The following is a 17,512-nucleotide window of genomic DNA, read 5'->3' on the forward strand; positions in this document are numbered from 1 at the left end:
AGAAAAGCTTAGGGAAAAAGGCAGCTTCATATTAGGGCCATATATGCAACCTATGATGACCTGAGACATACCGGCCGCCATTGTCCTTAATGGTTGTATCTAAGGTAAATGGCAGACTATGGTGAATTAATATGGCTACTCCTCTAATCTGTGTGTTATAGGATGAACAGAACACCTGGCCCACCCAGCTCCTTCTCAGTTTCAAATGTTCCAAATCATTTAAGTGGGCTTCAGACAACAAATCTATTTGTGTTTTCTCTTTTTTCAAAAAAGCAAGGATCCTTTGCCTCTTAACTGCATTATTAAATCCTCCCCTTTAAGTCCATGCTCCTTTCCACCAGGATGCACACTTTGAGTGCACAAGCCCATATCCTTGGCCTCCAGAGTTGTCACGTTATCCTCCGTTGCTGATACACGGCTCTCAGCTTCCGTGATGCGCTTTGTGTTAGACTCCAGCCATGTTGTGATATTGTTCAGTGTAGTTGGGAACTCTTCCAATTTCTTCTCCATCATAGTAGATATTTTCTCAATAACGTTCCTAGATATGTCCATAGCGAGAGCTTCAGCATCGATGGCACATGCCCCTTCTCCATTGCTAGCTAGCAGTTTCCTTGTTAGCCGGCACATTCTTTTTCGCTTCTTGTTTTTCGAGAGGCTTATTCGCCCCAGGTTTAACGGCTTTAGGAGGCATGTCACCTAAGTAGAATGTTATTAGACAAACTTTTGTATGGTTGCAACTTTGAAATATGAAGTAACTAGTCAAATATAGCTCATTAGTAGCGGGAGCTCAGGAAGAGTCGACTGCTCAGGGTGACATCGCGTGACCCCCTTGTGAGTAATTTCTTATTTACATAAATGAGGAAAATAGAAATAAGTTTAAAAAGAAAAAAAAGAGATAGATAGGCCTATTTACAGTACATACTGCATAGCCTACCCATATGAGCTACACATTGGCCTGCATATACATACATCCAAGAATTCAGGCACTTTCAAAATTGGATATCCGGTCACACAAACACACATCCACACAACATCTCCAGCTCATTAGCATACCCCTTCTCATCCACATTATATAGTCTTCAGACACACACATCTTCCCATCAGATATCATACAGTGCTGTCCTCTCAAAAACGCATTACACACACACACACACACATCTACCCGCACGCATGCACACACGCACACACACACACACGCACACACACACACACAGAAACACACACACGCTAAATAGATTAGCCTACTGTACTTTGTAAAGTTCTGCTCAAAGTCCTATGGGCCTAGCGTATTTCCCCTTAAGTCATAAAGGGACAAAAGTAGAGAACATTACCTTTTCCTATTAATCATGTTTCTAAATCTTAAAACTAAAACTTTTATATGTTAAGGGAAATCTAGAAAATAAAGCGATGCTCGCTCAAGCAGGCTACCAGATCAGAGGGGACACAAAAATATACTTTAGGCTCTAACTTTTCCTCATGTCTCAATATAAATAGCAGTAAACATTTAGATCCTAATTGTTTCTGTGTTTTTTTCCCCACTCACATCTCCCAGGTTCAAAGTCCAAGCAGCATGGGCCTTTTTCTGAGATTCACACGTCGCACTCTGCGAATGCCATGTGACAAGTAGGGATGACTCCCTGGTCTCCATGGACCTGTTACACTGTCTCTCGTCCAAGGCTCTTCTCAGCCTTCCACATTAGATCTATGGTGTTCCGACTGGTCACCTCTTTCCCCGGCAATTCCCAAACCGGTCCATGGTTCGGGATGGTCTGTCTGTCCGGTCCGGTAGCAGCCACCAGCTCGGTTTTTGAGATTAGCCCCCGCCTCTCCCGGGCACTTGCAGCAGCTCGTGGGTCCTGATACATCTGGGGGGTCTTATCATCAAAAACAACCTTTAGTTTCGCTGGCGCTAGAATATGCATATTTATCTTTTTGTTTTTTTTGTTTTGCTATTCTTCACTTTGCCTTCAGCACTACATTATGTTCTTAGTCACTTGTGTTTTGGTTTTTGGTCCTTAATGACCTGCTATAATGTATTACATTGTATATTGTCATACATGATTAGGCATGATTAGGATCATAGGCTAAGGCATATTTTCTTGTTTCTGCTGAGGTTACAAGTGTAGTTGAACTTTGATCCAGGTAGCTGGAGGCTTAAGAAAACATCTCTGTTGATCTAAGCTCATGGTAACTGGTCAAGACAGGCCAGGATAGGGGCCAGCTTTCATCACCACAAACATCAGATCACCCTTTCATTGTCCAATCATCTATGAATCATCATCATATTTATGTGTGTTATCCTTCATTGCTTCAGCTAACTGCAGTTAACCCGGGATGTGTTGTTGTCTGTCAATAAAACACTAAGGCCCAAATCCACAAAGAATGGATTGCTCCCGCTAATAGCTCTATATTTTGCACAGCGATTGCAACGGCAATCTGCTCCAGTTTAGCACGATATCCACAAAAGATTTTGCTCTAATGATATGCCCGGGCAAACACGCCCACAAATTTGCCAACTGTGTGCAATTTGCGCCCATGATTGCAACTAGCCATGAACGCATTCTTGCTCTCGCCTGGCATGACGGTGCCTTTGTCTGGCTACAATAACTGCTGCCATGATCCCTTCGAGGGGGCTTGGTCAGGCTTAGCCCCTTCAGTTTACTGTAAGTTTAATGTAACGTTACACTAACGTTATAGAAAAATAGCAAAAACAACAAAAATATTGGTGAGAGATAGGTACCATCGAGATGGCAATGAGACACTTTCTTAGAAGTTTTCCCCCATTAAATATTTGAAGCTTGTTATCTGATCTGTCAAGAGATGTAGGCTATTTATTAGATTTGAACTTCTCAGTACACTGTAGATGGGATGTGATTAAAACGCTGTAAAACGCGTTTGAAATGGATCTTACAAAATGATTCGGGAAAAAGACTGGAAGGGTCGTTAGGAACTTACGTACTTAGGAAGTTCAACAAACAAGCAAGTGTCTCTCACGGCACCAATTGATGAATTTCGTTGTCTTTTATTATTGTCCTTATTTCAGCTCTGCGTTGTGTTTTGATTTCAATAAAAGACGGCCCCAATCTCACACAATACCACACAGTCCAGTGTCTCCTTTTCAGGTGTATTCCAAATGAATCTCTCCAACACGGGATTTGAGCCTCAGCAAAATATCGGTTTATTCCAGAAGGTTTTACATACAAAAGACGATGGCATGGCCTAATGTACAGTCGACCTCTCTGTATGCTGTCTGGACCCAAATCAAAGTATTGGTCTCGTTGCAACGTTCTTATGTGGTTTGAGTGTCCCCCTCCCTCGTCTCTTCTCCGATAAGACTGTCTCTGGTCTCTTCTGTGGCCTTGTTTTGTCCCATTAACCTACGCCGCCTTGGCGCCCAGGCCTTTATCTCTAACCACAACAATGGTGTTTGGCACAGAGTGTACCAGCCATGGAATGTCTTTATCTCATAAGTCTAAACACCGTTTCTTACCGAAAACTCAAGCCGACAGCCATACTCAGAGGTCAATCATCATAATTAGGAAATAGCAAACAGGATCATATTAAAAAGCATTTCTCTGAAAATCAACAATATTCAACAGTAGCTACAACTCTACTGAGGAAAGGTAAGACAGAATTTAGCTGGTTTCTTTTTCTTGTCTTTATATTTTGCTGGTTTGGCATGTTGGAGACATAGCCTAAGTAGGCTATAGCATACAGCGCTGTCCCTGTTACTATATGGAGAGGATAGATAAAACACACATCACTTGGTTCAGCCTTGCTTGCCTTTCGTGGCTTGGCTCTTGGCCCTACTGTTAGGCCTACTGTAGAAATCCACAGAATGGAAATGACAGGGTCGCACTGAAATGAAAAAAAGCATTCTGTCCCATTTTCGTTCACATAATCGGTCATAGTGTTCACCTATTCAACGATGTATACCAAAAAAAATACAAAATTCTACTTTTGTTGTAATCTTATGGTGCGTTCCAGGCAACCCGTAACTTGTGTTTTTCCGACCTTCTACACGTGAAAATGCACTGGAATGGCAGTCAAACCCGTAACTTCCCACCCGTGAACTCGTACCAGATCGATGTACTCCCAGTTGTGCTCTCTGACGTCACACAGCCCTCTAAGCAAGATGGCAGCCCCCATGGGTATGGCGACAGAGATAACTTTAGGGCAACGTAAAGTACATTTGTACGTTGTAATCAAAATAATACAAAGGATTATTATGCACTACAATCTGCTGTGTATGTAATGATGCCAAAATATGTTGATAAGAGATAGCTACTCTTACCATATCGGCTTTTTTACATTTATCCAGAATGCCACGCATTCAGACAGTTTGCCTGGAACGCTATGAAGTCGTGAGTCGTGACTTGAAGTCGTAACTTACGTGCTCAAAATCCTATCTGGAACACAGCATTATATCAAAGTATATAATTTCTTACTTCCTGGAAAACGGTAGGTCACGTGCAATGCAAAACAGGTACCTTAGATTTTAGGCCAATAATCTCACGACATCCACCCGTCAATCAACGCTATCCTTCTATCGAATCTGTCTAAAGTTCTTAAAACCCGTCCACTTGTCAATGTTCCAATCAAATTCCTCTAAACATATGTCCCACCCTCATAGCTTGTTTGCCTCGGAAATACGTCAAACTAGGGAAGTTAGATGATCTCAAACGTCCGTTTCAGTGCGACTACCAGACCCTTCTGAGTTTTAAGCTATGCCTCAGTCTGCCTTATTGATGACATTACAATGTTATTGTAGCCTACATTTGTTCTTGTATATAGATATAAGATCTTGGATATAGTCATATCTTTCCCCAGGGTGTCAAGCTTTTCTCTATATTTCAGGACACAGATTGGATCATAATGAAAACGACAGACAGTACTTTTTTGCATAAAATATCAGTTTGGTTTGTGTCTGTGCATCGCAGCTGGCAGAACTTATTTTTAAATCCGCCTCTATAAATATTTCTCCCTTAATATCATCCAATATCAATTCAATATCATTCAAACTTATGAGGAGAGACAGAAGGAGAGAGAGAGAGAGTGCGCACGCTGACTGCTGCAGTTAATACCAGATTTTCAAAAGCGGTATTTGCACCTCCCTAACCGCGTGTGGCAGTTAGCTCATGGTGTTTTGGGGCAATTTTGCACGGAAGTACCTAATTTACATACATTCAAATGAGCCTTGCGCAACTGTGGTGCTATTTGCTCATCAGTGCAGTTTGCAATGCTTTCCCCCCTTTGCGTGTGCTTTGTGGATTGGATGCTATTTTGTCTCGTTTGCATGGGGTTTGCCGCCGCAAAAGCCGCACAATCCTTTTGTGGATTTGGCCCTAAGTCTTGTAACAGCAAATCCATCATCTGCCTTTTCCATCTTTAAATTCAGTAAACTTCTACACTATCTATCTACAGTATCTATGTCTGTTCTAAACATATTTTTGCTTTAAACCAGCAGTCATGTCTTCTGGTCTTTGTCTCTCAGCTTCACAGAGTGTATTCCTTCCTGGACTACATCATGGGAGGATGCCAGATCCACTTCACGGTGAGCTAAACAGCCCGTCTTCAGCGCCATGCTGCCCGCACCCACAGCCCGGTGCAGCGCTGGCCTTCAAAGGGTGCCTCATTTACCCGCTGCCGTCTCTGCATCTTAATGTTCGGCTCAGTTAAGGTGTTTTATAAGATAACAAGCCTGCTTATATGATATTATATTACTTGCTTGTCTCAATTCGGGCTGGCGTCCAATTGCCAGGCTGTGCCAAGTTGGATTCTCCAAATGTTAAACTACATTCATTGTATTCCAAGTGTTAATCAACGTTTAAACATTCCACTCACTGACTAATAGTTGATGCCCCCCTCCGTATATGTTTATGTGTTCTGGTCATTTTCTTGCTAGAGGCAAGTCCTTGCAATTAATTACAACCTCTCTGACTCCGGCCTGTCTCTGCCCTCCAAGGAGCTCCCTCGTCTCCACTAGCTCCTGACCACATTACTGAGGCAATAATGAATATTAATTATGGGCAATGCTATATTACAGACTGTGCCTCATTGTTGTCAGAGACTGCTGAAGTCCATGTGGGTGTAAAGGCAGTGTTTACTATCGAGTGCCTCTCAGCAGATAGAGCTGCACAGCCCTCTGATAATGTACATGATTAATATGTAGATATACTGTACGCACTATACATTATATTGATTCCCCATGTCGAAGTAGCTTGGCAATTATTCATGTGCTTGTATTTATAGCACGGCTGCATTACATAAAAGTGAAAAGAAGACGATCTTGACCCCCTGTTTGACCCTCTGGGTTTCATGCCCTCAAAGCATCCTGCTCATACAGTATGCTGGCTCACATAGTATCTGGATTTCTTTGAGAATCACCATCTGCACAATGAATGAGTGTAAAAGTGTAAATTCAGCAGATGCCTTTAGCCATCCTCATTTACATATCTGCAATACATATGTTTAAACAACTTTTTCAGTTACGCAATAAGCAGTTACGCAATAAGCCTGAAGACATGACAGCATAATTATTATTTCAGATTTTATGTACAATCTCCAAGTCTATTCCAATCTATTAACTGTACACCACTGAAGGACACACTGACAATGAAACACAACCTCACCACCAGACTAATACTATTCCTCTGGACAGAAACCATCTCCACAGGGTGCACTGCAGACACTACAGGGTGCTTTTACACAACAGGGATTAACTGTGTGTTTCACCTTGATGCCACTGTTCCTCCTAGCTCTGACCGCCGTATACGGACCTGTCATTGTTCTAGGTGGCCATCGACTTCACCGCCTCCAACGGCGACCCCAGAAACAGCTGTTCCCTCCACTACATCAACCCCTACCAGCCCAACGAGTACCTGAAGGCCCTGATCGCCGTGGGGGAGATCTGCCAGGACTATGACAGGTTAGTCGCCAACTCTGAGGGGCTCCGTCACCCTTGTGGAAAATGAAACTATGGAATGCTCTTCACATTCCGTTTGTCAGGGTGCCTTGTAATAATGTTCAGAGAAAGAGAGAGATGGGGAGAGAGAGAGAGAGCTAGAGAGTGGCTGGCCCCAAGTCATCAAGTTCCCATTTAGAAATGGCATTTGGAAATGGCAGAGCAGTGGAATTGAAATGTAATGGAATTCAAAGAGTTCAGTTTATTAAGCTGCTGCTCACGTTTGAGGTGTAACTGATGATGTTGAACAATTACGGAACCCCTAAAGTGACATGGGAAAAAAGAAAGAAATCATGGTAGAGAAAAGAAAAAAAAAAAAACATGGGGGGGGGGAAATCATGGTGGAGAAAAAACTAAAAAACATGGGGGAAGAAAAAAAAAACATGGGGGAGAAAAAAAAAATAAAACATGGTTGAAAAATATAATATACTTATACTTATACTTATACTTAAGTCTCCCTATCTCCCTCCCCTGCCTCCCTGTCTCCCTTCCCCTGGCTCCTTTTCTCTCTCCCCCGGTCTCCATTTCTCCCTGTCTCCCTCCCCCTGTCTCCTTCTCTCCCTGTCTCCCTCCCCCTCCCTATCTCTCCCTCCCTCCCTCCCTCCCTCCCTCCCCCTCTCTCCCCATCTCCCTCTCCCTGTCTTTCTCTTTCGGGTCTCCCTCCCCCTCTCTCCCTCCCAGTCTCCCTCCCCTTGTCTCTGCGCCCGTCCAGTAACCCTGGGTGATGGTGATTGCTACACACGCCCTGGTCTGGTGTAGGCTAACCAGCGCACAATAACCATAGCTTACTGCAGAAAGATAATAAATGAGTAATAAGGACACAATACAGTTAGGCCTACTGCAATTAGGAGAAGTGGGCTTACTTTAACACAGAAGCAACCACATCAAAATAGACTAATTTTACACATTACACATGATGATGATGATACAGCAAATTGAGAAAATGCACAACCAAAATAGGATTTATTGTTAATATTACCGAGACCCCCCAAAATTTCACAAATCGTGTTTTCAGGGGTGCTCATGTCTCATTTAGCGCAGCCATAGCTCCCTCGGCTCCCCGCACAGTAGTCTTACTGACACAGGTAGAAACAGACACACAGAGTTAAGGCTATAGGGTCAGGGTTGAACCAACAGACAGAAACAAGTTCCCTCTCTGAATTATTGAGGGGTAAATGTTGTGCTTAACCATAGCTAACCAGTGTCAGTGGTCCCTGCTCTGACCTGGAAGTAGCCTACACCTGGAAGTAGGCTACATTTCAAAGTTGATGGGTAAATGTTGATGAGTAAGTTTTGCGAGATCTCGCAAAACCCCCCTTTTGTGGGGGGTGAGTGAGGGGAAGGGAAGGTGGAGGAGGGAAGGGGAGAAGCGGAGGAAGGGGAGAGGAGAAGGGGGAGGAGTAGGGGGAGGCGCAGGGCCAGGAGATTTGGCACAGCAGGGGTTTATAGGGGAGGTTTAAGAGATCATGCATTATTAAATGACATCCATTAAACCATTTTCATTTTTTTTTTTCTAATGTTTGTACCACGTTGTGTTCCATTGGAATTCCTTTAATGACTAATTCAATGTTTGTTTGATATACATATATATTTTTTATGTGCTCCATTTTGTAGTAGAGATCCTTGTGTACAGTGCATAGGCACAAAGCCAAATGAGGATGAACACGGTGAAGTCACGCTACAGTACCTCGCTATCCTCCTAGTGAATGGGAGGCGACCGCTGTCTGCCTACTGTAATTAGCAGGAGATAGAGGCATAGGGGAGACAACAGCAGGAGTTGAAGTTCGACCAAGATACGGGTGCCATGTACAACTAGAAAAGCTTGAAAGAGAGCTGCTCCTCACACAGACAGTAAACACAAACAGTAAAATAAAACTGTATTTAAAAAGTAGCAACGGTATAATACTAGAATAGTATAGAGAGGAGAGGACCTGAGTGACAGAGACAGACCCTGGCTGCCTCTGCTGCAGGATGCCTCTGATGCAGCTGAATCACTCCCGTTCACGTGGGCGTGTAAACAAGCTGTCCTTGCGTGCCCCGGGCTGGACGCCTACATCGGCCATCCCAGTGTGGGTTGTCCTCTTCGGTCGGGCCGGGTTCTCAGGTGCTCCACGTGGCACGCGCCTGTCTGGTGTCAAGTGTTGTGGGATAGAGAGAGGCCTGGCAGGGGATCCGCTGTGGGAGCTGGACCCCTTTGGCTCTGAGGTGTAGCGGAGGTGGTGTGGATCTGAACCTCGCACTCGGGATAAAATAGTTCTGCTCAACTTATCATGAATCCAAATGTCCAGGGACCATGAAGATTTCTCTCTCGGTCTACTGGCAGATAGACGTTTTGGGCTTGATGAGCGTTGTGACCAGGAAGAACTGGTACAGATGTGGGAAGTTAGAAATGTCACATGCTGCAGCATTTCACCTCGCGGTATTTGGCAGGGAAATCCCGTTGGAAATCTCGTGGGATTTCAGACGGGTGTTATTTCGTTTTAGTGATTCACCACCGCCAGGTGGCGTCTTTGAGTAGATTTAGCAGGCTGGGCTCAGTGTTTTTCTCCTATAGTCTACGAATGAAGCATCATTAAATTTCACATTCTTTAATTTAAATGCTCTGTTGTAAAGCACTTTGAGCTGAATTTATCTGTATGAAAGGGGCTATACAAATAACGTTTAATTGTTATTATTACCTTGTTATCAAACACATGTTTTCTCCATCTCAATGTAATTTAATTATTACGAACACCTTTAATATATCTAGGCCTACAGTAGCCTATCTATCTCGGCAACTGACGTCGGGTCAAGACGTGGTGTCTGTTAAGTCAAATGCGCAAAATAACAGTATTGTAAATATATTTGTTAGTAAAGATGTGGTGAACGTGAGGGTTTTGCGTTTTGTTTCTGGAACGCATTCAACTGGTAGGCTACTCGTAAACCCCGGAAGTAAATTTGAAGACAGGGCACCAGCTAATGTAACCAAGTCTGAGCGCAGTAGGCTATATGGCTTCAGCACGATACAAAGAAAAAATAAGCTTGATCGGAGGTGTGGATCCATACAAAATTGAAATAGTCGCCATGAGTAATGATCACTCATTGCCAATCATATCCGGACATTAACTACTTTGTACATAGCGGCAGGTTTGACAGTGAGACATCAACCGATAATTGTAATAATGCGATTATTGAAATGGTCTTGTGAACGCCTTTATCTGATTTCCAAAATCGGGGTAAGGTCCATAGGACGATTGTGGGTTTTCATTTGCACATAACTATATTTTAATAAAACATTGAAGTCCGCCTGTCAATGACTTTCCCTAAAATTGTGTTCTGTTGCACCCCCTATTGTTAAATTATAAATGAAAAAAACATACACGATATTTTGTTATTTGAATGATCTTGAATATACCGGCCGCCAGCTGTTCAATGAACGGCTATAGGGAATGCGCAGTTTCGCGCTGGCTACAGCCTATTATATGCACAGTTTCGCGCTATGTAGGCTATTATAAATAAGTATTATTCATTGGGGGAGCTTGGACTCGCTGGGGACTGGTGGAGAGACGCAGAGCCTCCCCAGACGCGACATCCTCCAGTTGGCTGAAGAGCTGCGCACTCTGGCGTCCAAACAGCCACCTGCGGCGCCCCTCGCAGTGTCCACAGAAGAATACCCCCCTAGCCTATCATAAAAAGCGTTGCGTTCTCATAGGCCTATATTAACTTAGATAATTATTAATTATGCTCAGGTCATAATGTCCGTTGAAAATAATTCCCTCTTAAGCAGAATTTGAATTGTATTAAAATAGGCTAAAATTAAATTTCCACATATTCTGATTCCTTCTAGGTCTATATAATTTTTTTTTTTTTTTTAATGTGTAGCCTATAGGCTTCTGCGATGAACAAAACAGCCACAATGTAGCCTGCTTAGCGAGCGAGAGGGCAGTCTACCATAAAGTGTATAACCATAATGTAATATATCTAGACTACATGAATTGTGGTATTTCTTTATATAGCCAATTGTTTCTCAATAAACAGTTATGTCATCCTCTGAGTCCGAATGTAGGCTAATAGACCGGCAGCTCTAAATGCCTTCCCAATCAATGAGACATGGTTGTAATAATGATGTTTTATTGATGAAAAGGGTAAAACTGAAAAACATGGAGAGTCATTGCATTGATCGATGCAGTCCACTACCAGCAAACACTGAAAATACAGGTCCTCAATTTATTTAGATTAGACTAGCCTATCCAACTGGACCACTCCAATGAATGTTGAACGTAGCCTACTTTTATTCTTTAGGTTTTACAGAATCGGCCTACAATGTCCACACATGCATGCGCCATCTGACTAGCTCGTCACTCGCCAGCGAACATGGACTAGACTATTGTACCCACCCCCCCCAAATGCTTTTATATTCAAATAAACTGGATGAACCGGTTTCCTAGCCCTGGATCGTGGGGAGGGGGGTAGCCTGCGTTAGCGGGTGCTTTGCCATGACCGGCCATTGAATTCGCTAGTTTGATTGATAGATGGATGGATTAACGTCCAAAGTAGATTGTGCAAGTATTGTATAGGCCCATGTGTAAGAGATGAATGGCTGTAACCATGAACTCAGCCAGAGGTAGGCCCTACTGTAGATTATCAGCATTATCACCAGTCTCAATTTATGTCTCAATTTATGTGTTGCCATTAATTTAAACCACCATCTCATCTAGACTACTTCTGTTGCTGCATTTTTACATTTATGCTTTCATGATTTTAGAGCGCAATAAACATTTTCCAGGATTCCGATAAATCCATCCATTCATCCAACTTTGTTCTGAGCGCAGCGCAGGCTGGTAGCCTACTGTCAAGGCTCACGACTGATGCACTCCCTTAACACGTCTCGCATCCCCAGACCATCAAGAGAATTTCAATATGAAAGACCTTGGGATTCCAGGAGTCAAGGCCGTTTCAGACGGGGAGCGACATTCCGCCTGCGTTCTCGCTCGGATCAGCGGGGGACGCACGCGTCCTGCGCGCAGCGGGGAAAGCTGACTACAATTCAGCTCTTGTCGCGGGCGGGCGTGTGCAGCCTAGTTCCATATGAGAACACTCCTCGGTCCAATTCCGTATAGTTGATCAGCCTGTGTACTTTCAATGAATGTATTATTAGACATAATATCATAATAATATATATAGCCTTCAACGACCTCCTGAGCTGCCTGCCTGATGGTCTCAGGGCTAAAGAGACCGCGCGTCGTTTTCCTCAACTATTGGCATGCTATCAATGAAAAGAAATACATTGTAAATAAACATGGTTTTAGGCTATTGTTTTTATGTAGGCCTATAGATTAAGTTATTTGTGTTCATAAGGTAACGTCATTGTAAACGAAAGTAGCCTATAGCCTATAATCCAATTGACTGGAACCAGGGGGTTTGACAAAAGTTATGAGGCAAAATAATTTGTCTTGACTGCATTCAAGATGTATCTTTCACATTAAAACTACATACAAAGCTGGGAATGCTAAGAAAATTGCATATGTTTGCAAACTAAAACAAGTGAACACAATTTTACAATCGAAAATGCTTATGAGACCATTATTTTACTTATATGGGGCAAAAGTGGTTTCTCTTCCTGCTTCTGCCTAAGCCCTCCACAATACCACAACACAACGGTGTCATGTTTTACCGAAGGAGAAGTGAAGAAGACGGTAGCTAGCAGTAGCTAAAGCAGTTAGCTAATGTTAAGATCATTCCTCTAGCTGCTTTGCTGCTAATGCGAGTTCGTCTCCGTTCCTGCCCGAGAAACAGAAGTTAAACTAATAGCATCAAAATCAAAATAGCTTAAGGAATCATCGTTGTAAAGTTAGCTATCTGCTTTTTAGCCACCGACAGCTACCGTTAATATTATGGAAGCTGCTGTCGTGAGCTAACTTGCTATCACGGTCTTATCGTGCAGCTTCACAGGCTGCTATTAGCAGACAGCACTAATGTTGACAAAATCACACTTGCACATCATTAGAATTCCAACCATTTATATGGGATTTATCATTCAACTAAACATGGAACCTGAATACTACCTGATATTTCAACCTGCTGCCATCAGTGATCGGCGCGTCTGCTTGTTTGAGTCATGAATATCTTACGCAGTTACATTCCATGTAGTGTCCCAAAACTGTTAAATCATTCCCCATGTAGTTCACTATGAGTCGCACTCAATACATCCATGGTAATAGGGAGGGAGTGAGTGAACCATTTCAAACACATCTCTGGTCATCTCCGTTAGCCATCTTACTCGTCCTGATGCCATGTTCCATGAGAACACTCAGCCTAATGTATTAAACTTCTACTTGTCCCGACAGTTAACAGATATAGATCCGGCGACAGTTACAGAGATAGAAACTATAAATAGATAGGCTTTGTTCGTAATAATTAAATTACAACCAGACAGAGAACAAGGAGTTTGAGAACGGTAGGCTCATCTAATGTGCGAGATGAGCTACAGCAATGGGTCAATGAGTGGTATTACTGCGCCCCTATGGGCAGGCGAGCGGTGGTGCGGAATGCCGTAAAGCGCCTGTTAGAATACCGCGGGTCAAGTTACATTCTTATGTTCCCACATCTGTAGGTGTGCTCACGCCGACCGAGAGGGCACTTATGCCAGTCTTGGGCACGTCTCCCTCGTTTAGAATGTGTTGTTACATGTCTCTGGGAGGTGAGAACGGTTAGGTGCCACCGTGTCCTAACAGTAAGCTCAACATGATAATGGCACCCTCGTTTACCAGCAACCCCCGAAGCCGCAGTCACAGCCTCACATCTGGCTCCCTTGTCTCTGTGAAGCTGACACACTGTCTGGATCAGAGTATTCTGGGCTGTCAGTGTGAAATATCATTAATAGGCTACTCTTATTTTGGGACGAACAAACAGGAGTTATTGTTTGCTATTGTTGCTGTCTTCGTGCACTTTCTGTAATTTTATAGATTGAGACCACTATTTATCATTCTTCTTCTTCTTCTTCTTCGTTTTTTTTGTCGGGTTTGATGTGTCCTCTCCCCCCCATGCTCAGGGCCGAGGGACTATCCTTTGACCACCCCGAGCCTGGGTGAGGGGTCACCCGGTCTATATGTCTGGGCACACCTCCAGGAGCCATGTCACTGTTTCGTCATCCTCAACCGTCAGGCTATGCATTCCGTTGGGTGCCCGATATATTGGACAGTCCTGGATGACATGGTCTGCAGTTTGTTCCTCAGCCCCACATTCGCACGCCGCACAGGATACCAAGCCCCATCTGTGCATCGATGAGCGGAAGCGTCCGACGCCGGTCCGGAGGCGATTAAGCCTCACCCACGCCGGTCTGGATAAGTCCATCCCGGGAGGGGAAGGACCGGCGGCCGGGATGAAATCACATGTTTGAAATCACGTGTTTGCCTCCCACTCCGCACGCCAGGTGTGGACCACCCATCCTGCCTCACTGATGTTAAGATCTCTGCATTGCTGCAGGAGATCCCGTGCGGCAGGCAAAAAAGGGTGTCTCGACTTGAGACGCCGGGGAGGCTGCGCTATTACAGTGAGCCTGTCATGGAGCAGATGGTTAGGCTCCACGGCCCGGCAAGCAAGACGTGCTGTGGTTCCTATGCGGCGGAGGCCAGCGGGCTGGATGCCTGCAAGAATGGGAAGGTTGTCCACAGGAGTAGGACGCAGGCATCCTGTCACGATGCGCAAGGCTTCGTTGATAGGCGGGTCAATGAGGCGGGTGTGAGCACTGCGACACCAAACCGGTGCGCAGTATTCACTGGTCGAGTAGAGTGTTTTTGCGCCGGCACCCCAGGCTGATCAGACCAGTCGTCTCATCAACGCCACACAAGCTGTTAACTCCTTGCACAGGGACTCGAAGTGTCGGCAGAACGTGGGCGACCTGTCGAATGTCATGCCAAGATTGGTTCAGTGCTGCATTGCAGGAGTGTTCCATCGATGTGCACTCACGTTTGGCTTCCTTGTTGTTAAGGTGAAAGGCCGCCGACACAGTATTTGCCTCACTGAGCTTCAATCTCCATTCCCGGAGGTATGCCGCTAGTGTCTGCATGTCATGTCTCAAGGTCTCCTCCACACCCTGCCAGTCTCCAGCTGAGTACACCAGCGCAAGGTCATCTGTGTAGACATACTTCCTGGAGACTGTTATCGGTAGGTTGTAGGTGTAGATGTTATAAAGGAGGGGGGCCAGAACAGATCCCTGGGGGACGGCATTCTTAAAGCTTCGCTGTCCGCTACCGGTGGTGAGGGTGAAGCTGCGGTTTCGGACAAGCTCCATCATGCTGACCATGTGCCGGTCCGGCAGCAGGCAGAGCAGCTTGCAGGTCAGGCTGCGGTGCCATACAGTGTCATAGGAAGCCGCCAGGTCTATGAAGACGGCTCCGGCCTTCTTTTTAGCCACAAATCTATGTGTGATGTCTTGAGTCATCAAAGTGACTTGATCTACGGTCGATCTCCCACGTCGGAACCCGGCCTGCTCCTGTGGGAGCAGCGGGTTGATGATTGGTTCGACGCTGGCGTAGATGAGAGGATCTTGAAGGGAATACATAACAGAGATGGGGTAGTAACTCTTGGGGTCCCCTTCAGGCTTGTTCGGCTTAAGGATCGCGACAACTAGAGCTCTTCTCCAGATTTCGGGGATCTTGAGTTTGCACAAACAGGAAGAGTGGAACGCTCTTAACCAGGACATCAAGGCAGGCGCGACATGGAGTATAAGCTCTGGGCAGATAGAATCAGGCCCCCGAGCTTATCATCATAGCTAACTATGCATTGTATATTTGTACAACTCTATTTGTAAATTCAATTACGTCTATTCATTATATTCATTATCTTTTTATAATGTTGCAATGCATAACCTATGCCCCCTAAAGTCACTATGGTAATCAGGGGTGTGCCTTATTTATGGTACGTCACCTATGGGTGTTGTAAGACTTTGACAAAGGCCACAAGGAAAAACCGTCTGCTTTGAGAGCCAGAGTGTGCGGTTTCTTTCTTTTATTCACTACTCGCATTGTGTCATAAAACACTGAAGGAAACCTGACACCAAGGCAGAGCTGTGATGTGTGACCTGAGCTCAACATGCTGAAACATGAGGCACAATCAAAGACAAAGTACTCCACAGCACCATTTGACCGTTCACAGAAAATATAATTGAAGTAATTGATTTAAAAGAAGGACAAAGAATATCCATTCACCCAACTTCGTCCTCGAGGGCAGTGTTCCATAGGCCTATAGGCCAGCCATTCTCGGTTCACCATGGATCTTCGTAAAATTCCTCTTCTCATTTTTTTTTTCAGTAATCCAAACTCCATAGCCAATTCCTATTTTGACTTTTGTTCACTCACACACGAACCAACCAATTCCTTTTTCATTGATAACAGATCTGATTTATATAAAACTGACAATTTAGCCTATTCTAGGGATTATTTTGCAAAAACAGATATCCGTTTGTAGATAAGGTATCCTAAATCAATGTTTGCCCATGTCTGCTGTGAGGCTTAAAATAGTAGGCCTATTCATCTCTTGATACAGAATGACAACATGCGGGAAATGAACATACAGTTAGCGTATTTGTAAAAAAAAAAAAAATCTTATATTTATTCACAAGCACAAGCTTCTGCGTCAGGATTGCTGACATGAGCCTGTTCAATAAGACGGCATGAGTCCTTGTGCATCAGGAAAGGTCTGCAGTACCTTCCCCAACAACCAGACTCTGCGAGGGGCATTAGAGTCCATTACGATGACATCTCCTGTGACAAAGCTTCTCTTGTCTTTTGACCACCGTTGCTGCTCCTGTAACAGTAAGTATTCCCGAACCCATCTCTGCTAAAATAGATCTGAGAGGAATAGAGTTTGCCTTCATCGTCTTTTGGTGTATGAGTCAGTCTTCTCGAAAAGCCCAGATGGGAGAGCAAGTTTGCCTTTCAACAAGAGTTGGTGATTTGGAGTCAAGGGTTCAAGAGGACAGTCATTCAATATGGATTCCACTTCGCAAAAGAGAGTTGGCAATCCTTCATCATCCACCCTTTGCTGTACAGTACAGTCTTCAGCACTTTTCTGACCATGCAAATTATCCTTTCCCAGGCTCCACCATGGTGTGATGCCACTGGAGTGTTGAAACTTCATTTCATTCCTGACTGAAGTAACAAGTTTTGAATTTTCTTGTGATCAAGAGCAGACAGAGCTTCTCTCAAATCCAGTTCTGCTCCCACAAAGTTGGTTCCGCTGTCTGACCTAATGTGTGTTACTTGGCCCCTTCTGGCAATGAATTTGCCCAGTGCATGAATGCAAGAAATGGTGTCTAATGAATACACAATTTCCAGATGCACTGTCCTGCTGACCAGATCACTCCATAGCGTTTAACGATGCTACGGCCTACCTTAACCTCAAAAGGGCCAAAATAATCAACGCCAACTTTTGAGAATGGTGGGAGGTCAGGTTGATGTCTCTCTTTTGGAAAGTCTGCCATCTTTTGTTAAGCCAACTTTCCCCTGTAACGTCTGCACATGACGCAGGAAGAGATCTTTCTTGCAGCATTTGCACTGGTGATTCCAT

The 17,512-nt window shown here is 44.3% G+C and overlaps 1 protein-coding gene across 1 annotated transcript in view; it reads left to right on the plus strand.

The window, feature by feature from the left end:
• cpne7 (copine VII) overlaps positions 1-17,512 on the plus strand; it is a gene marked incomplete at both ends in the record, with an annotated part of 59,769 nt that overhangs the window by 20,220 nt on the left and 22,037 nt on the right. Inside the window, 2 exons of the mRNA XM_084437365.1 lie at positions 5,495-5,554; positions 6,795-6,928. Coding sequence (XP_084293491.1) covers positions 5,495-5,554; positions 6,795-6,928 — 194 coding nt within the window. The remainder of the gene's footprint in view (positions 1-5,494; positions 5,555-6,794; positions 6,929-17,512) is intronic.

Source organism: Borostomias antarcticus, assembly GCF_949987555.1.
Source record: "Borostomias antarcticus genome assembly, chromosome: 4".
NCBI lineage: Eukaryota > Metazoa > Chordata > Actinopteri > Stomiiformes > Stomiidae > Borostomias > Borostomias antarcticus.